The sequence below is a fragment of the Neovison vison genome, chromosome 1, assembly GCF_020171115.1.
Source record: "Neovison vison isolate M4711 chromosome 1, ASM_NN_V1, whole genome shotgun sequence".
Lineage (NCBI taxonomy): Eukaryota > Metazoa > Chordata > Mammalia > Carnivora > Mustelidae > Neogale > Neogale vison.
Genome location: NC_058091.1, coordinates 207,152,225 through 207,178,330, shown reverse-complemented (window position 1 = coordinate 207,178,330; position 26,106 = coordinate 207,152,225). Strand labels below are relative to the sequence as shown.

General features: G+C 36.7%; 1 protein-coding gene and 1 pseudogene across 1 annotated transcript; both read left to right on the top strand.

The window, feature by feature from the left end:
- The window catches only part of LOC122889172, a 180,837-nt pseudogene extending 163,948 nt beyond the window's left edge, over positions 1-16,889 (top strand).
- An 8,308-nt stretch (positions 16,890-25,197) lies between these two features.
- On the top strand, positions 25,198-25,833 carry LOC122889094 (BH3-interacting domain death agonist-like; the record flags this gene model as incomplete). Its single annotated transcript, XM_044224018.1, has 1 exon — positions 25,198-25,833. A coding segment is annotated over one exon (534 nt), but the record flags the coding sequence as incomplete, so codon positions are not given.
- Positions 25,834-26,106: the final 273 nt, after the last annotated feature.

Here is a 26,106-nt window from a genome sequence, read left to right as displayed (position 1 = left end):
GGTGATTTGAAATTATAAGGGCTACTAAATTCCTTTTTCTTAATGGTCCTATTTACCTCCCATATGGGGGGAAAATAAAGCCTAATACAAACCAATCATCAATAGAAAGCACTAAGTTGAAAAAAAAAAAAGATGATTTATGAGATGTATTTTGCAAGATATGACCGTAATCATTACTTTAGTTTCTGCTCCACTATAAATGATTGTAGGGAGTGAGCAGGGCGGGAGAGGGGGGAGGTGCCTGAGGAAAAGAACATTTTTATGAGTAAGTGTAGAAATATGAATTAAATGTAGACTTTTAACTATCCAGGCATGCCATCAACAGATTTCATTAAAAGAATAAAAAACTGTATAGAATGTTCAGAAAAAATGAAACTTGGTTGGAGACTTCTAAAGCAATGAAGAGCAGAAAGGCACTGGGGAATATGTAGGCACATCTAAACAAATATTGACTAAACAAAAGTAATAATACCATATAGGATTAAATATAATGTAAAACTCACATCTGTAATAGCTATATAAATCAAAAGGGATTGCAACTGAAATTAAGTTCCTTGTATTTTAGGGGTGAGGCTTAAAGGACAAATGACTTTAGATTTTGAACATTATAAAAGGGGCAAAGCTGAAACAGTAAATTAACATTTACATTCTGAACTTTTAAAACAGATGAACATAAAGGAAGGGGGAAAAGAGAAAAAGAAGAGAGGGAAACAAACCATAAAGAGACTCTAAATGATAGAGAAGAAACTGATGGTAGATGGAGAGAGGGGGGTTGGGGATGGGCTAGATGGGGAATGGGTATTAAAGATCATATTCGTGATGAGCACTGTGTGTTATATGTACTTGATAAATCACTGAATTCTACTCCAGAAACCAATATTGCAATGTACATTTACAAATTAAACGTAATTCTAAAAAAAGAATTCTTAAAAATAAAATAAAAATCAATAAATGACTAGAATATATAACTACCAATGTAGTTGAGGAAAACTATAGCATGTTAAAATTATTCAATGTAAAAGAAGGCAGAAATAGAGAAAACAAATGCACAGAAATGCATAGTATACAGGAAGTACATAAAAGTAATGATATAAATACATTCAAATATTGTAAAAAATAAAAATGTCCTAGTTACAAAAAAATTTTGGAAGAATAAAATATACAATTCCAGTGATGTATAGTTTAGCAAAATCTATATTAAAACAAGAATAAAAAAAATTAAAAGTAAAATGGTAGAAAAAGTTATGCCAAAAAAAAAAAACTTACCAAAGGAGAGATTTAATACTGATAATATACGCTTTACATTTTTCACTAGAAATAAGGAGGATGCACTTGAATTTGGCCTGTTTTCACTTGGATCCACTCCTCACTCTCCCTGGCTGTGCCCATTGATACAGGGTTTTGGTCTATATCAGGCTCTGTGTCACCTGATCAAATGGTGGCATTGGCAGGAAGGAAAGAGGTGGACAGGAAGGGAAGTCAGAGTGTTGAAATCCCTCTCTCTGTGTGTCCCCCAATGGCCCTCTTTACCCTGTAGTTGAAGTTTAGGCTGTGCAGATCCACCCTGACTCCTGGACTCAGTACCTACCTCTCCTGCCTTCTTCCCCCCAGTTTAAATATGATAGAGGCTTCCTTCTGTTGCTAATTCCTAGGCTGTCTCAACACCTCCTGTTGGCCCCTCAACTCTCCCATGGAGGTTAATTCTGGGTTTTATATTCCCTCTGTTAGAACTATTTCTTGTGGTTTCTGTTTTCCTGACTGGACTTTGACTTATAGGGATCACCATAGGATGATGCTTTTTTTTTTTTTTTTTCCACCAGAAATGTGTAATGATTCCAATTTGGTGTACACCTAATTCCATAATTTCAAAAGATACAACACAAAATTTAGAGCATTACAAACAGAATTAGGTAAGCACCATCACACCAGATTTTAACACACCCCAAGCAAAGCTTCTTCTCATCTACAACACTCTCCTAAGCTCATTAGTTGTGAATTCTTATTTCTAAGTAAATTGTATATAAGGCATCAATTGAAAAACAACTTTTGGGTGCACAATTATCATTTGTGCTACCCATGCTCATTCTTTTAAGCACATGTGGAACGCCAACTATGTGCTACTACTAGGCACCTGGGGCTGGGTGTGGGGCATGAGGAAGTCTAATTCAGTGGGAATTCAGTCAATTCACACCGTTATGGGATAGAACAAGCAAAGGTAGAGCTGTGTAAAGTGCCATAGGAGGAGATTGCCTATGAAGGAAATTAAAACTAGGTCTTGAACATCCAATCAGTGGGGCGCACATATATCTTCTAGGGTAAATTGAAATTTAATTGGCCACCCGTGTGTTACCTAGCAGTTTTTTTTCTGTGTGTGTCAGACCTAGCATGACGGTGCAGTTTTCTCTGTGTATTGCAATCTCATTGGCCACCTGCGTATAGCCTGGCTAAACTACCTCTATAAAAGTACATCTGTGAGGCTGGGAGGGGTCGCCTCTTTGCAAGAAATGGCTGTGACTGGTCAGTTTGATTCTCGATGCTTGGTGCGAAATGAAATAAAGCTTTGCTTGACCTTTAAAAAAAAAAAAAACTAGGTCTTGAAGAATAAAAGGAATCTGTGAGGGGAAAAAAGTCAAAAGCATATTCATTGATTCCTTTATTTATATATCCGATCTTGCTCCTACATTTAGCATGTTGGCCACAATTTCTGGTGTGGAGTATACATAATTTAAAAACATAATAGTTACGTTTATGTAGTTCATAGTCCACTGGGAAAGCTGAGAAGACTCAGGAAGGCCCTGCTAACCAGGCTGCAGAAGGGAAAGCCAAGGAAAGCTTTTGAAAGGAGGGGAGTGAAATATAAGGATTTTAAAAATCAAGAAGAGCATTTATCAGGAGAATGAGATGGTGGTGCTGGTGAACAAGATGGGAAGGGACAGTTTCAAGTGGTGACAAAATACTCCTGCAAAGGAAAACATTTTTTTTTACTTTCTTGGAAGGAAGGGAAAATCCAGCATACTGAGTCCCTATTTCTAAACCAAAGGTTGCCCAATATGAGACTTCTCTCCCTACAACACCAGAGTCACACTATTTTAAACATGGTGATATTCTCAAAAGGAGAGAAGACGATTGCATTTCATACTCAAACTCTGTCTGCAGTACTATCATTCTTCCACTTGAACAAATATTTTTGGATTTTTGTTTGCTTAGTATTCCTAAAAGTAAAAGGGAAAGAAAGTAAATTTCCTAAGCCCAGAAACATCAGTTGTTAGTTTAAGGCAACTTTGGCTACTGATGGCTCTAGAAGAAACTGTGAAGCAGAAAAAAACCAAACCAAACCAAACCAAAACCAAAAACAACTTTACTTCCTTTAGATAGGGTTTTCTTTCTATTTAATTTTTCTCTCCTCAATTTTCCTGTAGGCCATCAAGTGTTTCTTCAGCTTCTCTACAGTATCTGTGTCACTCTTTGGGAAATGATACAGATTATGCACTAAACCTGAGATACCAATTTCTGACAAATGCATATTAAAGCTTTTCCTTATTTTAACACAAAGAAAGGAGTTTTGTAAAGTTTCTGGCAGTATTTTTGGTTGGTCTCATGTTCTATAAATCATACCAGGGAAGTAAGAAGGGATAAAGCCCTCTCCTGGTGCAAACTATGTTCCTTTCCCACAAATAATTTTATCCCTTCCTGGAAATCTTAGGGGGGAAAGGACCCCCTTCCAATAAAAGAGCCCAAAAAACCTCTTGTAACAATTTTGTTCTCATTTGCTGTCTCCTTTTTCACTGAATTTTGATGCTATCCAGAATCCCTAAATAAATCAAAGTATTGAATCCTGGGTACCCTATAATCTGCATAGAAGTAGACTATAAATTGCAAAAGGGCCAAGGCATCATTCAAAAGCTGAACAGAGAACCTCACAATTTCTGAAGAATATAAAGTTTTAGAAATCAAGTCTATCCATTAGTTCCAGCAAGAATCAATGGCTTAATTTGCTAATAAAGTTATCTACAACTGAGATGAATGTTTGATTTTTGCAAAGTTATTTTTTTGGACTTCTCTTATTCTGTTCCATTTTTATGTTGCTGAACTTATGATCCCTTCTACAATTCACTTAAGATTTAAAAGAAGAAAGAAAGATATTAAGAAGTTACAGGTGTATTTACATACACTTTCATAGTTCTCCTAGCATTTAAAATTCCACAGATGCCAGATTACTAGGGAGAAAATCCGTTATTACCAAAGCAGTAACATTTATTATTTAAAAGTAATACCTTTAAACATGGCTTCCAACTTCCAGGCCTGTAAATATTATTCCCTAGAGAGAAATTATCACTCATACCTTTTATGAAGGGCCATATCACTGTGCTACACTGCATTTCCCTTTCACTTCACGAGAAATAACTTCACTGAATCAAATAGTAAGCTTAAAAATTATTTTGTAGTTTTCCCCAGAATCTTGACATTTCAAGTTTTTGAGACTCTTGTGTTTTTTAATCTGACCTTTTCTACCTAAATATCATATTTTTGCATTGCATTTCGATAACTCAATAATGTTTTTAAATGAACGTTTTTGTGCTTTCGTCTTCAAAGTATACAGAGCAACATGGCAAGAGCAAGTTCCATTTTTTAATTTAAATTATTTTCATGGCTTTGAGCAAACTTTAACCTTTAAAACGGCCTGGGTACAATTCTGATTAACATCTCCACTATTTAGCCTGGCGATTTAGTGGAGATGAACTCTTTCCCCTATAGCAGTGATAAGCAAACTCTTTCTTATCTAAGCCAATTGAGAAAAAAAGAAAATATTTCCAGGCCATGTGTCCTTTCATTCAATATGGAAACATTATTATTGATTTCCATGATGCAGAAATAGAGAAACCATCTAAGTGAATGCAGAGAAAAATATAAAAAAGAAAACTGACCTTTTTATTAGACAACAAATATTAATATGTAGGAATATTTGTGATTTTCAGCATGAATGCTTATCCCTCATACTTGTATAGTACTTTAGAGTTTCCAGAGAAAACTCATGTATCTTATATTACCAGGAAAAAAATATGAATTAGGCATTGTTACTTTGAATCAATAGAATCAGAGCTGTGAAGTGTGTTGTCTGTTCCTGCAGGAAAAATTAATTCTGATTACAGTGCTGCAATCACATTTTACATTCCATGACATATTAACTCTCATATACCCTAGTTATCCCACCACCAAAGAATAAGCCTGTTTTCATAAAGAAGATATTTTTAAGAAAGTCTGTGCTGTGCGGCTAGAGAAAGCTGAGTTTCTTCTTGGGTTCTAGTGTCTAGCCACCAGCAAAACGGCTCTGCTTTGTTCTCTAGGCCCTAAAATCACCTAGTTACTTGCTCCTTTAGCTTGTCATCAGTCTGCCCATAATTCTTCACTCCAAACACAGGAGCAGATTTCTCCCTTAATTCTACAAAACTCCGCTTAGTCCAAGCTGTAACTCTAACCAAACTTCAGTGAAAGCTTGGAGATAGCAGGAAGAAATTACAGCTCAGAAAAGAAAACGTTAGCACCAGACAGGGGCCATAAATTCTCCTGGATACCACAAAGGATAAGACTTTACAGGGTGAGTCTTTCTGGCTCTCTCTTGCCTTATTGTCCATTCTCCTGCTGTCAGATGGCAAGGACCAGTTTATCTCCCTCAATGGTGATGTTTCAAACCCGACTTCTGCCTTCATCTTCTCTAGATTGCTGCGATGATGGAGGGAAATATTATTTTCTACTCTCCTGCTCTTGCCCACCTCCAATCAAAATCCTAATAAACCAAAGAAACACAAATAATCTACAATAAAGATAAAATTTCAAGCTATTGTGCAGAACAGTTTGTCTTGAATTACTCCATAACAGTTTGTGATTGGGTTTTCTTTTTCCAGAAGGAAAATGCTCAATTTTTTTTATTAATTTAAAAAACCGTTTTTGCTAATAAAAAAAAAAAAGATTAGAAAATATTGCTGACAGCCTTAAAATATTGTCTTGTGGGTTTTGTTGTTGTTGTTGTTGTTTGTTTTTTGTTTTTTTTCTCCCCTTTGTGGTAAATACTGGCAGCTGATCACCAAATCCCTTCCCTTTATTTTGGCCACATTTAAGCAGCCTTTGCACTTATTTGTGGCAGTTAGCCAAAAGACTGGAAGAGTAAAAAAACACCTCTTCTAGACCATACCCACAAAAATCTTTCATACATCTTTACCCACGCTTTTCCTTTTTGCAGCTTCATGCTGAGGAGCATGACAACCTTGGAAGCCAAGTATTAAAGGTGGCAAAGTCACAGACAGCAGGCAGCTCTCTCTTATCACATAGTGAAGGTGGCAAAGACACCGACAACAGTGAGGTGTCTCCATCATCACTTGGAAAAGAATCTCCTATCAGGAGCAATGACACTGGACTGTTCAGTAAAAACAATTTTCATGTGCTAAACAATATATATTTTTTAAAAATCATATTTCCTTAATTATTGAATCTCTTTTCTATTGAAAAAATCCAATCATTTTCCAAAACATGTTTCATTGTTTTATGTTCCAGATTCTTTGGCAGAGAACAGGGGCAGAGATGAAAGCAGTTAATGCCTCAGTCCTTCCTGAAGAGGAATCTCCCTTTTCTGGTTGTTGGAGGTTCTCTTTGCTGGGCTTTAGGAGAACTAGATGAGCTAGGCAACCCCCAACTACATCAAGGCAATGATGTCAATTTACCTACTTTATGCCTGTAATATCTGGCTTGAGGTAAGTACTTACTGCTAATAGGAAACCATGACAGATTACCGATTTTAGTGCCCATGTTTTTTAGCCTCAGTGCGTTCCTCAAGTACTGCCTCCTTTTCATACGTCTGCTTCAGAAGATGTTTTCTTTCAGTTTTATTGCTTCTTAGTTTTGAAAATCTGCATTTTACATTAGATCTTGGGCTTTTAGTCAATAGCAACGTGTACCAAAAAAACCCCATTCCTATTTCACTGAGATACCATTTTAAAGGAAGAAAAACAATGCATCTTGCCCCAAATTGCATTACCTGAAATTGTAGAATAATGAAAGTATAAAATCCCATTCCTCCATTTCTTGTAAAAGATAAGCATGGCCTGCTTAAGGTACAAAGATATTATTAAGTGTTAACTAAAATAACGTAAAAGAGTCAAGGGGAAGGTAATGACTCATATTAAGTTTCAGTGCTATTTGAAATGAACAGTCTTAGCACTGACAAAAAAAGAAAGAAAAACAGAAGAGTGAAGAAGGCACATTGGCAAGGGGTTAGGGATTACACCCAAATGGACAAAATGTGCAAAAATATCAAGGCTGGACAGACTTAAGAGACATACGCCAGTCTGCAAACAACAATGAAATTAAACTTTCTCAATCTTTCATGCTTTTCCTTATTAACCCCAAAGCCTCTCAAAAGAGGTTCTTTTCTAGTTGCTTTATTTTTTTACTATTTACCTACTTCTTAACTCCTTAATTGACTTAGATTATGTGAAAAGTCACAAATTCTGTGGAACACTGCAGTGGTTAAGAAATGGTCTTCATGGTCCTACAGATCTGTCTTTGAATCCAAACCCTGCTACTTAACAAGTGACTAAAAATGTTACTTAATCCCACTTAGCTGTTGTTCTTCACAAGCAAAATATGTATGAGAGTATTTAACTCATATAGTTAATATGATAATAAATGCACTGAAAGAAAGCAAATTACTTACAACAATTCTTGGTATGGTATGGTTAAATAATAAATGGCACTATTATTCAGGGAGTGCAATGTCTGTCTTTTTTCCTCTTGACTTCTCAGAAACATGAGACTGCCCTGTTTTTGGACATCATCAGTCTCTATCTCCTTGGAAAAATTGGTCTAAACAGTAGGAAATACACTCTTTATTGTGACATTCAATATCTCCCTTGAGCCATACTTAGCTGTATTTTCTCAATATTATTTCCAAAAAACACTCTTTATGAAGTTTCACTCCAGTCCAACCAAATTTATTTGATTCTCTAGATACATGTCTCAAATTCTAGACTTTCTCATTTCTTCATTTTAGTTCTTTTGCTTGAAACTACTTTCTAAGCTATCATTGCCATATTTTCCATAACCTGAGGGCAATTCCAATACTTTTTTAGAAGCCTCTATTCTAGAATAATACTGTGCTTTATTTAACACAATAATAAGTGACTGGATCGTTACAAAAATTGCTCCTTTTTTTTTAACTTCATGGAAATTGCCATAGTTTCTTGCCCATTAACATTTTTATTTGGGGATTATGAATATGCTTGGACTAGGACAACGTGATTTGCATTTTGTCTAAGCAACAAATATCAGAATCCCGATATGGACTGTTGTTTTTCAACAGAGGTGAGACAAATTAATCCAGCAAGTGACATTTCCTATGACATGTTTTATGCCTAGCTTGTCACTGGTAATTGAAACAGAAGGTAGAGTGATTTTAAACCTTCCTGATAAGATATCACTTTACTCTGGTTTGTCAATTTTTGCTTCTCTTCCATTTTCCACACAGTTCATGGCTCAGATAAGAAACCAAAGTTTATTTGGAAAAATAGTGTGGATTAGTTAAGGTAGCAGGAGTGACAGAACAAAGATAGAACGGTGGAAGCTGCAATTTTTATGGACACTTTTAATGTTTTCCTTTTAAATTTACGAACTTTGTGCACATTTCCCAAAGACAAGGACAAGTTGTTTAATGTGCCTTCATGTTTTATAAAGATTGCTATGAAATTATCAACTACCTGTTAATAAACCTTTTCAAAATACAACTTGCCAGTATATACATGATCTCCAACAAACACAGGCATTCGCTAGAATATTAATATGAATTTATAACCAGTATCTCTATTTCCTAGAATATTTCAGGTTAAATATTATTCATTTCCACTGAAATATCTTATTAACTTTTTTTTTTCATTTTTACTCTTTCCACACATTTGTTTTATCTAAATGAGCATTGTGTGTGTGAGGGAATGAGAGAAAGTCTCATGAGGGCTTATGTAAGTTCAGGTCTTCTGAGAAGCAGATTTCAACATGGAAAAAAAAAAAAGAAAACACTCAAAAAAGATTTATTAGGGCAGATACCAGCAAGAGTGAATTAAAAGGGCAAGGAGTGGGGTGGTGCTGGGACAGCTATCCCCACTGCAGGTAACACTGACCCTGGTGAAAGAGAGGGAAGGAAAGAAATTTGTGGGAGGGAGTCTTAGACTATAATACAGGTATAGCACGTTCTGTAAGGCTATTGGGGAGTCTTCAAGGCAACACTGTCCATTAGAAGAGTCCTGTACCTCCCAGAAATGAGCTGGCTTACTGTGTCCATGGTATGTTTAGTCATTAGCATGAGGAGAGTGTTTCAGATCAAAGATAGAGACAGATGAAGCCCAACAGCCTGGGCTTCAGTCAGTTATGCTCTTTGATGTCAGAGCTCTGAGGGAACAATTTTATGGCAGCCCCAGAACTCAAATTCAAAACCCTCAATTAAAGAAGAAAATAGGAAATTATATACAGACTTGCTCTTAATTAATTGAGGATTTTTACGTGGAAGCACTGTCTAATTATTTGGACATTGTTATTCGTGATGTTTATACTTTTACTGTTGTTTATTAGAACATCCCATTAGTTTTTCCACAGGGGGGATAAAACAGTAAAGCACTTAAAATGAATGGATTCTTTATGCCTATCTTTGAGGCAACCAAAGAAAGGCTTGGGCCATCATCATCACAAAGCACAGCAACTTCTAGAAGAAGGGATTCAAAGGATAGAATGAAGGTGTCTCCTTTAAAGAAGTAATGATACAAGTTTAGCCCTTAAATTCCGTTACAGTGAAAAGGGGATAAGAACAGCCTATGTAAATTTAACTCTTTCAGATATCTCATACAAATGGAATCACACAGTATTTGTCTTTTGCATCTGTTATTTCATTTAGCATAATATCTTCAAGACTCACTGCCGGGGGTTAGGAAGAGAGGATTAGAGAATTATTATTTGGTGAATACATAGTTTCAGTTTGGAATGATGGAGAAATTCTGGAGATAGATAGTAGTGATGGATAGACAAGAATGTGAATGCACTGTACACTTAAAATAGTTAAATAGTGAGTGTAATATTGTGTACATTCTACCACAATAAAAATAAATAATTAAAAATACATCCTTACCACTATACATCTATCAAAACAGCCCAAATCTAGAACACTGACAATAACAAATGCCGGCAAGGATGTAGAACAATACAAATTCATTCATTGTTGGTGGAAAGCAAAATGGTACATTTTGGAAGACCTTTGGCAGGTTTCTCACAAAACAAAACATACTCTTATCATATAACCCAACAATCACTTTCCTATTTACCCAAAACAGCTGAAAACCAATGTTTACACAAAAACCTAAAAACGAATGTTTTAAGCATCTTTATTCATAATTGCCCAGACTTGGAAGAACCGAGATATTCTTTAGTAGATGAGCGGATTAATAAACTGTGGCACATTCAGCAATGAAATAGTATTCAACACTAAGAAATGAGCTATCAGCTAAGAAAAAACATAGAGGAAACTTAAATATTCCTACATAAAGAAACAAGTTCTGAGTGTCTACCTACTACCTATTCCAACAATAGGACATTGTGAAAAATACAAAACTACAGATATAGTAAAAAGATCAGTGGTTGCCAGGGGCTCATTGGTGGAAAGGATAAATAAGCAGATAAATAGGCGATTTTTAAGGGAACGGAAATACTCTGTATGATACCATAGCTATAAATACATATAATATTTTTTTCAAACTCATAGAATATACAACACTGAGAGTGAACTGTAATGTAAACTATGGATCCGGGGTGACTATAATGTGTCAATATAGGTGTATCAGATGTAACACATGCATCACTGGTAGGGGATATTGATAAGAGAATGTGTGCGAAGAGGGGGTAGATGGGAAATCTCTGTACTATCCCTGCATTCTTTTCTGTGAACACTAACCTGTCCTACAAAACAAAGTCAACTAAAAATTTTTTTAAAAAGAACAGCCTACATACTATAAAATACAATGTATATAATACAAAATACAACACATATAGTAAAAAAGTCCAATAAATGTGTGGCTCTGATAATTCCTAAAAAAACATGTTAAAGCTTTCAATTATATATAATGTCAGATTCTTATAAACCATCACCTAAAAACACCAGTTGTTCACTGTTAGCAGTCTTAAATTTTACTAGGCAGTGTTTGAAATCTACTCATTTTTAAAAACTGAAAGCTGTAATTTTTGGTTCTAATTTGTAATTTTAAAGTAAAATTTAGTAAGCTAATGACAAATGAATACACTTACAGGATTTTTCTATACATTTCCTCTGTTTACCTGAAGAATTTCTAAGGGAAGCTAAGAGATACAGTTAGTAAGATGTGGCCAATGAGAAAATGGTCATAATGATATTCAGAAGATACATGATTATATTCTTGCTAAATGTAGTCACAAATTAGGTCAGTGACAAAGAGAAGCTGTTACTCCTACTAGAAGAGAATAAAGGCACTTGCAAGTGCCTCACTCTCTTCTGGGTTCATCTTACCACAGTGAAGACACCTATAGATACTTGGTACAGTTAGCATTAGAGCTATTCTTCTTCTCCATATTTGCTATTTATGATTGACAACTATCTGAATCACCATATATTTCATGTATTGGTGTTTATTTCTGTTTGTAAAGCTATCTCTACCTCCCAGCATTGCCCCTGTACTAACACTGCAGTGCTGAGCCAGTGGTGATATTTTAAATGCTGTCTGATCAACTGGTATGAACTAACTAACTAACTAACTAACGGTGCAGTCCTGAGCCAGTGGTGATATTTTAAGTGCTGTCTGATCAACTGATATGAACTCATATTGCAGATAATGATATGAAAAACTATGAGCAACGTAAGGAAACTAAAAATCAAGAAAATAAGATTGCCTTATCTTGAAAAGCATGAATATTTTATTCTTCATGATTTTTCTTAGATTACATAGAACTACTAAGTTCCCTCTCTTTTTTTTTTTTAAGAGGAAGTTGTTATAATGATGGAAAGACAATGAACAAGGAGGCAAGGACTGGGAGAGACTTGATTATGCACTGTGGGTTTAACTTTGGGCATATCTATTGCACTGTGCTCTGTATTCATTACACTTACCCAATGGCCCCCAAGATATTCCAGTACTGGGAAGCAGGTCGGAAGCATCTTCTACTTTGATAATATATGCATATAAATCAAGGATGTAGCTGATTGGGAATGAACCTTGAAGGTAAAAACTTTATATTTGTAAAAGGAATAAAAGAGAAAGGTAGTGATATAATCATGAGCTACTACATAGGTCTCCTTTCTGTCCTTCATTAGCAAAACTAGATAATCTTAAGAGGAAACATTCAAGTGGAAACATTTTAGTTCAATAAATGTCATTTTCCTATATATAGTTAATAATCATGAAAATCTACCAAGATTTAGGTAGGTATCAGCATATCCTAATCACTTAATATACATTTGCTGGTTCAATACTTAAAATACTCTATTTAGTCCATTTTTGGGGTAAGGAGTCTGAAATAGGAAGTTTCTCCAATGTCTTGCCTAAGATCCTGTTAGTAGGAACTAAATAATTTATCTAGAGGCCATAGCTCAAACACTTGCTTCACTGGCTCCCTTGCTGCTACTGAGCAAATGACCCCTACAGAGGAGGTTTCTCATGGATAAAATTAGGCAATCAACATCTACATAATTGACTTATAAGAAGTTTTTTAAAGGAGATTCCTGAATTTTATAAGAAGCTATATAATTTCAGTTTAAACTTTTAATATTTTAAGTTTTATAATTTTACTCCATTCAGTAACATATTACCACTAAGGACCAAAAAAAAAGGGCGGGGGGTTAAATTAGAAGTACACATTTGTTTTATCAATGCTATTACTGCTGCTGGGGAACATGGAGAGCTCAGTGGGTTAGATGTCTGACTTTTTTTTTTTTTTAAAGATTTTATTTATTTACTTGACAGAGACAGAGAAATCACAAGCAGTCAGAGAGGCAGGCAGAGAGAGAGGAGGAAGCAGGCTCCCTGCTGAGCAGAGAGCCAATGCGGGGCTCGGTCCCAGGATGCTGAGACCCTGACCTGAGCCGAAGGCAGAGGCTTTAACCCACTGAGCCACCCAGGTGCCCCAGATTTCTGACTTTTGTTTCAGCTCAGATCATGATATCAGGGTCATGAGATCCAGCCCTGTTGTCAGCTCCTTGCTCAGTGAGGAATCTGCTTGAGATTCTCTCTCCTTCTTCCTCTGCCCCTCCATTCCCTTCCATTGCATATGCATGCACAAGTGCTCTCTCTCTAAAATAAATAAATTAATAAATAATACTATTATTGCTTAATCAATGTTATTTAGAAGTGTTAGTCATATTTTTAGAACATGTTGAAGTCTTTGGCTACAGAGCTATTAGAATGGCCAAAATCCAGAAAACTGACAACACCAAAAGCTGACAAGTATGTGGAACAACTTTCATTCATTGTTGCTGGGAATGCAAAAAGGTACAGACACTTAGAAGGTTTGATGGTTTCTTATAAAACTAAACATGTTTTTCCCAAATGATCCAGCACTATACTCCTTGGAATTTACCCAAAGGAGTTGGAAACATGTCCACAAAAAAGCCTGCATGCCAACAGTCACAGCATCTTTATTCATAACTGCCAAAACTTGGAAGCAACCAAGATGTCTTTCAATAGGCAAATGGACAAATAAACTGTGGTACATTAGAAAGTGAAATTTTATTTAGCACTAAAAGGAAATGAACTATAAAGCCATGCAAAGACATGGAGGAAACTTAGATGTACATAACTAAGTGAGAAAGCCAACCTAAAAAGGCTACCTACTGTATGATTCCAACTATATGTCATTCTTAGAAAAGCAAAACTATGTGAACAGTAACAAGATCAATGGCTTCCAGAGATTGGAGTGGGAAGGATGAATAGGTGGAGCATACAGGATTTTCAGGGCAGTGAAAATACTCTGTATGATACTACAATGACAGATACATGTCATTATACATTCATCTGGACCTATAGAATGTAAAATCCCAGGACAGAACCCTAAGGTAAATCTGGACTTCAAGTGATTATGATGGGTCATTGTTGGTTTGTCATTCGTTATAAATGTACCGCTTTAACAGGAATTGCTGATAATGAGGGAAAATATTCACATGCAGGGGCAGGAGGCATATGGAAAACCTCTGTACCTTCCTTTCAGTTTTACTATAAATCTGAAACCATTGTAAAAATACAAGGTTAAAAAAAAAAAAAAAAGCCTGGCTTTCATGTACTATAGAGAAAGAGCTTTTTCTTTTGTCTCCCCTCTGTTTTGCAGAATCTCCATTTATTTCTCAGCTTTATTCTATTTACTATAGGTCCCCTCCCTGTCAGATGCAGTTTCTGACCCTACACCCATTACATTTACACTAGTCTGATTCTTCTTTCCTACCTCGCTATAATGCCAGTTCATCAAAATGTGGATCTGATGAGCTAATACATGAGCAGAGAAATAGAGAAGAGACCGGAGGAAAAAAAAAAAAGAAATACATAACTATTTTGGAATACTACATCTGCCTGTTACCAATGCAGAGCTTTGAGGTAAAATGAATATGTAAAGGACGAGACTTATATTTCTCCATTTCTTCTCACTGTTAATACATCTCTTCATACATTTTCTCTAATTGCAGCCCTCGATAACCTTGAGCAGCAATAATCAGAATAGCAAAAGAAGAGAGCAGAGGGAAAATCTCTTCCAACCACTGCTCCTTCATTTCCCAGGATCCACATTCTGTTCCCTACCATTCCTTTTAATATTTTTTTCTTTAGATACTTAATCTGTTAAATAGAAATTTATGAACTTGTCTGGGATCCTAATGACCATAGTTTTAAATACTAAATATATTTTAATCCTCAAATTATGAGCAGTATTTTAAAATACAACCAGTTTCTGGGCTGAAAACACAATGCAGCTAAATTACACACACACACACACACACACACACACACAGAGCTGTATCTTATTTATGTGTTGTAATCTAGTCCAGTATCTTTCATCTAAGGTCCTCTGATCCTGATATTCTGGTAGAAAAATGGAGCATGAATTTGAAGATAAAGAGAAGACACAGGTCTTAAATCTATATTACTTAAAAGACTCATCTACAACTGATAAGAAATCACAATTTGAAAGTTGCTTATGTTTATATCTTCTTGTCTTTTGTTCTATGAAAAAAAATGTAGGAAAGTTACAGTGGAAAAGTTACAGAATACACCACAGAAGGATTATGTGGTGAGATTTCATAAGTAGAAATTCTTGCTGGACATGAGAAAATATATCCAAGAGGAAGAACTCATTTCCCACTAAAACAGACCTCCCACTCATTAGAACCACAACATGGGGACTGCTCTCATTTTAAGAAAGAACCTAGTCATTTGGTTGGGAAATTTTCCACACATTCGGCAAGAAGTAGGAACAGAATACAACTGAAGGTTTGTCCTCAAGTAAACTGCTAGTGAATAGTGGATTATTTTGCTGAGTGAAGTTTTTTAAGACTTGATTCTCAGAGAAATAACCCAGGTTAAACAAACCAAAGTAAAAATGTTTTAAAGGATTATATACTATTTGAGCTACAAAGAAATATAACCATCAACTCCTACAGGTAAGAAATTTGACATCCAAAGACATACATTAACTTACCCATGTTTTCTAATTCATTTCTAATTATCACAAATCTGAATCCTAAGATAAAACATAATACATTTGATTTCATAAAAATTAAAAACTCTGCAGCACACAAATACAAAATCATAATAAAAGTTAAAAGATAAATGACAAATAAAACAAATATTGACAACTTAAAAAAAAGAATGCTTTTCTTTCTATAGAAAGAAGAGGTTCAAATCAGTTATAGAGAGATGAACAATCCTATGGAAATGAAGCGTAGAACATGAACACACAGGTACCAGGAAAACAACTATTGCAAAAACTATTCATTTATTATTAAATAAATGCAAATAAAAATAAAAAGATATGCCTCTCCTAATCTATAAAATATGATGAAATATAGAAATGTTTAAATGTTCGATAGCACCCACAGTTAAGGGACTATGAGGAAATACAATCAGTGGCATACTAGAGAGAGCTTTCCCAACCTGTGAGAGCTGATTTTGTTCATTTTTGCATAACTCTGACATCACTAACATCATGTTTGATATTGACACTGGCTGGAGGACTTTTACCATGGAGTTTGTCAATCACTATCAAGAAAGACAGTTTCTTCTGTTAGTTTGTTTTTAAGCCAGAGAACCAGTTGTTAAGCATTTATCAGCATACCACTATGTATGCTCAAACTTTAAAATGAGAATTTAACTCTTTGAGGAAGATGTAGTCTTAGCCACAGGGGAGCTCTGGATACCTCGCTCCCAGTCCTAACTCATGACTGTCTGCTCTTGGTGAGGAACAAGTTGGTCAGGAAGCTGTGCCATAGCCATTCCTTTGATAGACCATGGGAAGACACCGGTGGTACCAGAGGCTGTGATTCACTGAATAAGAATTACTCTATTACTCTAAACAAATGCAACACAAAATCTGTGGAGAAGGTATGTGCTTACTTGATCAGAGGCACAAAGGAAAAGAAACTCAAAGTGAAAGGACAGTTCAGATGCCTACCAAGACTCAGAATCACTACAAGAAAAACTTGTGGTGAAAGTTTTAAGACTTGTGATGATTCTCAAAAGAGGATCCACAAACAACTCACTGATTTTCACAGTCCTTCCAAGATTATTAAACAGATTATTTCCATCAGTACTGACCTAGGACTCGAGATTGAAGTCTCCAGTGCAAATGCTTAAATCAACCTTTTTAATAAACTGATTATCAGCTGTAAATGAATAAAATGAGAATTGATAGAACTTCTTCATAAGAGTGCTACATATAAATCTATAACCAAAATTTTAATGTGGACAAATTGACTCAGCCATTTCACTTTTGTGAGCTTAACCTTAAAATGTATTTAAAGAGGTATGTAAATGCCTGCTTAAAAAAAAAAAAAAAGATGATCAAGCTATCATTAAAACAAAACAAAACAAAACAAAACACTCTAAATGTCAAGTGACAGAAACTGACATAAAGTACTATGGACATCTAAACAAAGGGAAATTTTTTTTTTATTAACATATAATGTAATATTAGTCTCAGGGGTACAGGTCTGTGAATCATCAGGCTTACACACTTCACAGCACTCACCATAGCACGTACCCTCCCCAAGGTCCATAACCCAACCACCCTCTCCTTACCTCCTTCCCCCAGCAACCCTCAGTTTGTTTTGTGAGATTAAAAGTCTCTTATGGTTTGTCTCCTTCCTAAACCCATCTTGTTTCATTTTTTTCCTTCCCTACTCCTCAATCCCTCAACTCTGCCTCTCAAATTCTTAATATCAGGGAGATCATAATGATAATTGTCTTTCTCTGATTGACTTATTTCGCTCAGCATAATACCCTCTAGTTCCATGCACATCATCACAAATGGCAAGAAATTTCATTTCTTTTGACGGCTGCACAGTATTCCATTGTGTGTATGTATATATATATATATATATATATATATATATATATATATATATATCACATCTTCTTTATCCATTCATCTGTTGATGGACATCAAGGTTCTTTCCATAGTTTGGCTACTGTGGACATTGCTGCTATAAACATTCAGGTGCATGTGCCCCTTTGGATCATTACATCTTTAGGGTAAATACCCAGTAGTGCAACTGCTGGGTCGTAGGGTAGCTCCATTTTCAACTTTCTGAGGAAACTCCATGCTGCTTTCCAGAGTGACTGCACCAACCTGCATTCCCACCAACAGTGTAGGAACAAAGGGAAAACTTAGCATTCATTTAAAAAGAATAGGAATTTGAGAGGTAAAAGATGGCAGAAGAGTAGGGGACTCTACTTCAACCAGTCCCCTGAAATGAGCTGGATATCTACCCGACCTCTCTGAACACCCTCAAAATCAGCCTGAGATGTAAGAAGATGTACCTTGATCTCTACAAACATAGTATCTCAAGTGGATGGTCTCGAGGTATGAAGCAGGAAGCCATGATTCTATGGGCAGATATTAAAAGATAAACAGAAGGGGGAGGGAGCCGCCATAAGTCCTGGTACGGGGAAGGTGAAATAACACAGGAGGGTAAAAGTGTCCTGTGCTGGGGACCTGGCACAGACTGATAGACCCGTAGGAGCAGGGAAAGGACTTTAGGGCACCCTCCCAGCCTAAAACCTGAAGCTGCAGGGGCATGCATGGGAACCAGGGCCAGCTAGCGGTTTTAGAAGCACAAAAGGCAGCAAGGTGCCCAAACCTGGAAGTGAGGGCTGGGAGTGCTGTTTAAAAACCACAACCAGAATGTTGTGGTTTTTAAAAAAAAGCAGCAATGACAGAGATGGGAGACAGTGTAGACTGGAGAGCTTAGTGGAGAGTAGACTGTGATCTCTTTGTCCTGAGACAGAGGTTTGGATATGGTCACTTCTGCTCTGACTCTTGAAAGAGATGTGGAAAGCCACCAGGGAAAGCCACGAGTGAACAAAAGTACCCCCTCCCAAACCAGTTCTCACTGAGCCCAACCCCCTTACACACAGGGCAGGGCAACTCCGCCCAAACAAAGTTGACTGAGTAACAGCATGGCAGGCCCCTCCTCCAGAAGACAGGCTGAAAGAACAAGGGGCTGACAACTGTAAGGTCCCTATAAAACAGGTGCATCTTGCTTGTGGTCAATAATTTGGACTCTGTACATTCCCTGAACCATCCCTCAACAGAATGATTAAGAGGAGGAACCCCCAACAAAGGAAAGAACCAGAGACTGTGGCCTCTGCCACAGAACTAATGGATATAGATATAACCAAGATGTCAGAAATAGACTTCAGAGTAACAATTATCAAGGCAATATCTAGGCTTCAGAAAAATATTAACAATATAGAATCTCTAATGGCAGAAATGAGATCTAATAGGGCTAAACTTAAAAATGCTATGAATAGGGACGCCTGGGTGGCTCAGTTGGTTAAGCAGCTGCCTTCGGCTCGGGTCATGATCCCGGGGTCCTGGGATCGAGTCCCACATCGGGCTCCTTGCTCGGCAGGGAGCGTGCTTCTCCCTCTGCCTCTGCCTGCCTCTCTGTCTGCCTGTGCTCACTCGCTCTCTCTCCCTCTGTCTCTGACAAACAAATAAATAAAATCTTTAAAAAAAATGCTATGAATAAACCTCAGTCTAAACTGGATACTCTGACTGCCAGGGTAGAGGCAGAAGAATGAATTAATGAGCTAGAGGATAAGAAGATAGATAAAAAGGAAACAGAGGTAACATGGGAAAAACAAATTAAAACCCAAGGAACCGGGGTGCCTGGGTGGCTCAGTGGGTTAAAGCCTCTGCCTTTGGCTCAGGTCATAATCCCAGGGTTCTGGGGTCGAGCCCCACATCGGGCTCTCTACTCAGCAAGGGGCCTGCTTACTCCTCTCTCTCTGCCTACTTGTGATCTCTGTTTGTCAAATAAATAAATAAAATCTTAAAAAAAAAACAAGGAATCAAACTGAAAGAGATTAGTGACTCAATGAAATGTTCCAATATCAGAATTATTGAGATCCCTGAGGGGATGGAGAGAGAGAGAGAGAAATAGAGAGAGAGAGAGAGAGAGAGAGATCTAGAAGATATATTTGAGCAAATTATAGTTGAGAACTTTCCTAATGTGGGGAAGGAAACAAGCATTTGTTTCCAAGAGGCAGAGAGGACCCCTCCTAAGATCAATGAGAAGAGACCAATGCCACGAAATACATTAGTACAATTTGCAAATCTTAGATGCAAGGAAACTGTCTTGAAAGTAGCAAGGGAGAAGAGATTTCTTATCTACAAAGGGAAGAACATCAGAATAATATCAGACCTGTCCAAAGAGATCTGACAAGCCAGAAAGGGCTGGCAAGACAATATCAAGGTACTAAATGAGAAGAACATGCAGCCAAGGATACATTATCCAGCAAGGCTGTCATTCAAAATGGAGGGAAAGACATGGAGCTTCCAAGATCAGCAGAAGCTGAAAGAATATGTGACCACCAAGCTGGCCCTGAAAGAAATATTAAGGGAGGGGGGAGGTTTCTATAAGAGGAGAAAGACCCCAAGAGTGATACAGAACAGCAAATTACCAGAGATAATCTATAGAAACAAGGACTTCACAGGCAACATGATGACAATAAGAGAGATCTTTCAATAATCACTTTCAACGCGAACAGCCTAAATACAGTATTGCAGATTGGATAAAAAGAAAGGACCCATATATATGTTCTCTACAAGAGACTCACTCATTTTGAACCTAAAGATACATCCAGACTGAAAGTGAAGGGATGGAGAACCATCTTTCATGCCAACATACCTCAAAAGAAAGCTGGGGTAGCAATTCTCATATCAGATAAATTAGATTTTAAGCTAAAGACTGTAGTTAGAGATACAGAAGGACACTATATCATGCTAAAAGGGTCTATCGAATAAGAGGATCTAACAATTTTAGATATCTATGCCCACAATATGGGAGCAGCCCTACTCCCATGTAGTACCTACTACATAAGGTAACTGTTAACAAAATAAAGAAACATATTGATAATAATACATTAATAATAGAAGACCTCAACACTTCACTTTCAGCAACAGACATATCACCAAACAGAAAACCAATAAAGAAACAAGAGCTTTGAATGACACATTGGACCAGACTGACCTCATAGATAAATACAGAACATTTCACCCTAAAACAACAGAAAACTCATTTTTCTTGAATGCACATCGAACTTTCTCCAGAATAGATGACATACTGGGCCACAAATCAGGTCTCAACTGATACCAAAAGACTGAGATTATTCTCTGCATAATCTGAGACCACAATACTTTGAAACTAGAATTCAGCCACAAGAAAACATTTGGAAGAAATTCAAACACTTGGAAGCTAAAGACCATCCTGCTTAAGAATGTTTGGGCCAACCAGGAAATTAGAGAAGAATTTAAACAATTCATGGAAACCAATGATAATGAAACACATTGGTCCAAAACCCCTGGGATACTGAAAAGGTGGTCCTATGGAAGAAAAGCATAACCATCCAAGTCTCACTCAAAAAAACAGAAAAATCCAGAATACAAAAATTAACTATATACTTAAAGAACTGAAGAAAGAATAAAAAATAAAGCCTAAGTCACACAAGAAAAGGGAAATAAAGATTAGAGCAGAGAATAATGAATTAGAATCCAGAAATACAGTAGAGCAGAGCAACAAAACTAGGAGCTGGTTCTTTGAAAGAATTAATAAGATCACTAAACCACTAATCAGACTTATCCAAAAGAAAAGAGAAAAGACCCGAATTAATAAAATTATGATTGAAAGGGGAGAGATCATGACTAACAAAAAGGAAATAGAAATAATTATCAGAAATTATTATCAACAGGTATATGCCAATAAATTAAGCAACCTGGAAGAAATGGATGCATTCCTGGAAACCTATAAACTACCAAGACTGAAACAGGAAGAAATCAACAACATGAATAGACCAATAACCAGTAACAAGACTGAAGCAGTGATCAAAAACCTCCCAAAAAACAAGAGTCCAGGACCTGATGAATTCTCTGGGGAATTGTACCAAACATTCCAAGAAGAAATAATTCCTATTCTCCTGAAGCTGTTTCAAAAAATAGAAATGGAGGGGTGCCTGGGTGGCTCAATGGGTTAAAGCCTCTGCCTTTGGCTCAGGTTGTGATCCTGGGGTCCTGGATCAAGCCCCATATTGGGCTGTTGGCTCAGCAAGGAGCTTGCTTCCCTTCCTCTCTCTCTACCTGCCTCTCTGCCTACTTGTGATCTCTGTCTCTCAAATAAATAAATAAAATCTTTAAAAAAAAATAGAAAAGAAAGAAAACTTCCAGACTCTTTCTACGAGGCCAGTATTACCTTGATCCCAAAATGAGGCAAAGACCCCATCAAAAAGGAGAATTACCGGCTAATATCTTTGTTGAATATGGATGCCAAAATTCTCAACAAGATCCTAGCTAATAGTATACAACAGCACATTAAAAGGATATTCATCATGATCAGGTAGGATTTATCCCTGGGATTCAAGGGTGGTTCAACATTCACAAATCAAACAGTGTGATAGAACACATTAACAAGAGAAGAGACAAGAGCCATATGGTCCTCTCAATTGATGCAGAAAAGCATTTGACAAAATACAGCATCCTTTCCTGATTAAAACTCTTCAGAGTGTAGGGATAGAGGGAAACATTCCTCAATTTCATAAAAACCACCTATGAAAAGCCCATAGCAAATATCATTCTCAGTGGGGAAAAGCTGAGAGCCTTTGCCTTAAGATCAGGAACATGACAACAATGCCCACTCTCACCATTACTGTTCAACATAGTACTGGAAGTCCTAGCAACAGCACTTAGAAAATAAAAAGAAATAAAAGATACTCAAATTGGCAAAGAAGAAAGTAAAACTCTCTCTCTTCACAGATGACATGATACTTTATGTGGAAAACCCAAAAGACTCCACCTCCAAATTACTAGCACTCATACAACATTTCAGTAATGTGGCAGGATAGAAAATTAATGCACAGATATCAGCTGCTTTCCTATACACTAACAATGAAACTATAGAAAGAAAAATTAGGGAATCGATTCCATTTACAATAGCACCAAACACCATAAGATACCTTGGAATAAACCTAATTAAAGAGGTGAAGGATCTATACTCTAGAAACCACAGAACACTTATGAAAGAAACTTAAGAAGATACAAAAAGATGGAAAAACATTCCATGCTCATGGACTGGAAGAATACACATTGTTAAGACCTCTATGTTGCCCAGAGCAACCTATACTTTCAATTCCATCCCAATCAAAATACCAATGGCATTTTTCAGAGTGTTGGAACAAACAATCTTAAAATTTTTATGGAACCAGAAAAGACCCTGAATTGCCAAGGAAATATTGAAAAAGAAAAGCAAAGCTGGGGGTATCATGTTGCCTGCTTTTAAGATATATTACAAAGCTGTGATCACGAAGACAGCATGGTACTGGCACAAAACAGACAACAGATCAATGGGACAGAATAGATAGCCCAGATATAGAACCTCAATTCTATGGTCAACTATCTTCAACAAAACAAGGAAAACTATCCAGTGGAAAAGAGACAGTCTCTTTAATAAATGGTGCTGGGGAAACTGGACAGCTATAAACAGAAGAATGACACTTGGCTATTCTTTTCTACCATACACAAAGATAAATTCTAAATGGATGAAAGATCTCAGTGTGACACAGAAATCCATCAAAATGCTAGAGGATAACATAGGCAGTAATCTCTTCGACATTGGCCACAGCAACTTCTTTCAAGACACATCTCTAAAGGCAAGGGAAACAAAAGTGAAAATGAACTTTTGGGACCTCATCAAGATAAAAAGCTTCAGCAAAGCAAAGGAAACAGTCAATTAAACAAAGAGGCAACCCATGGACTGAGAGAAGATATTTGCAAAAGACACTACAGATAAAGGGCTGGTATCCAAGATCTACAAAGAACTTCTCAAACTCAACACCCAAAAAAGAAATACTCAAGTCAAAAAATGGGCAAAAGACATGAACAGACACTTCTCCAAAGAAGACATGCAAATGCCTAACAGATATATGAAAAAATATTCACCATCATTAGCCATCAGGGAAATTCAAATCAAAACCACACTGAGATACCACCTTACACCAGTTAGAATGGCAAAACTTGTTAAGGCAAGAAATAACAAATGTTGGAAAGGTTGTGGAAAAAGGGAAACCCTCTTACACGCTTGGTGGGAATGCAGGTTGGTACAGCCACTTTGGAAAAGAGTGTGGAGGTTCCTCAAAATTTAAAAATAGAACTATGCTATGACCCAGCAATTGCACTACTGGGTATTTACCCCAGAGATACAGTTGTAGTGAAAAGAAGGGCCACATGCACTCCAATCTTCATAGCAGCAATGTCCACAATAGCCAAACTGTGGAAAGAGCCAAGATGTCCTTCAACAAACAAATGGATAAAGAATACGTGGTCCATATATATAAAATGGAATATTACTCAGCCATCAGAAAGAATGAATACCCAACATTTGCACCAACATGGATGGAATTGGGGGAGATTATGCTGAGTGAAATAAGTCAAGCAGAGAAAGACAATTATCATATGGTTTCACTTATTTGTGGAACATAAGGAATAGCATGGAGGACATTAGGAGAAGGAAAGGAAAAATGTAGGTGGGAAAATCAGAGGGGGAAATGAACCATGATAGACTAGGGACTCCAGGAAGCAAACTGAGGGTTTTAAAGGGGAGGAGAGTGGGGGATGGGTTAACCCAGTGATGGGTATTAAGAAGGGCATGTATTGCATGGAGCACTAGGTGTTATACACAAACAATGAATCATGGAACACTACATCAAAAACAAATGAGGTACTGTATGGTGACTAATGTAACATAATAAAAAAAGAATAAGGAATTTTCATGTACAAATGATACATAAATATTGTGTATTAAATATCATTTAAAATGAAAAAGCAGGCTAACAATTAGTAGACATAGTATGATTTTCTTGTGTTAATAAAACTGTATAGCCAAAAATAAATAAAAGACATTAAAAGGGTAAAAAAAAAAAAAAGTTAGTTAATACTATTGCTTTAAGAGAGTGTGACTACATGATACGTCAGGAGGAAAAAAAAATATATATATATGCAGACACATATTTTCTCTTCTAATACATAGAATTTTATATGCACACATATATGATGCATAAAATTTTGTACACATATATTTTATATACATATTATTCTTTATAAATTACCATGATTTAAATGTTTAATTTCATCAAGCATTACTTTTAAAGGGGAAATACTGTTTCAAATAAAATTAATAATTAAGTAAAATGGTTCCTAAGACTTTGAGTAGAGTATTATTTTTGTGTCCATTTGCTTTCATGTCATTACTTAGTAGGAGCTAGAGTATGAGGCCAACCTGCCAGAAGAGTTTACTCTGACAGCATAAATATTGTTACTCTCCCACAATCTGAGAAAAGGAATACGAAGCACTTAAAAATCTCAGGAGGCTAGCATTATATGGTATATTAACTTGTGGTGTTTGTCTTCCTCCAAAGCTACTCTGACTCTAATTTCCACCAAGAGCTGAAGGTCCTGGGCCGGGAACTACCCATGCCAGCTCACCTGCAGGAGGAGCAAGACTATGGGCTGCAGACAGAAGGCAACCGCTGCAGCCACTTCCTGGTGAGTGAGGAGAGAGTTTCTCAGGGTCAAGAGGAAATCATTCAGGATATTGCCAGGAAGCTTGCCAAAACAGGGGACAATATGGATCGTAGCATCCACCCAGGACTGGTGAATAACCTGGCAACAGAGTTCGTGAATAGGAGACTGTCGGAAGAAGACAGAAGGCAGTGCCTCACTGCTGCGCTGGAGCGGGTCATGCAGACTTACCCTACAGACATGGAAGATGAGAAGACCATTCTGATATTGGCCATGTTCTTGGCCAAAAAGGTGGCCGATCACACACCATCCTTGCTCCGTGAAGTCTTTCACACAACAGTGAACTTTATTAACCAGAACCTGTTCACCTACGTGAGGAACTTATTCAGAAATGAGATGGACTGAGTGGATACCTCTGCTGAAGCAAGACTGGTTAAAACTTGATATGATGAGAACAAAGCAGCTGCCTCCAGCCGAGATGGAGCTATAGCCACTTAAACAAATTTCTTAGAGAAGATACTCATGAGATAATAGCTATTTATTTCTATTTTAAAGATGTTTTAAGCTTGTGATCCATTTAGACATCTTTACATTAACATACTTGAATGGAAATACTTCACATTGTTGAATGAGTTTCATACCATCTTCTAAATCCACTACACATTGTGCATTTATCTCATTTCAGTTATACTGTTCTTCACTTGAAAATTAAATTTAAGAACAGATTGTAAGACAGAAAAAAAAAAAAAAAAGGAGAGGTTTATTTTCTTCCTTAACAGA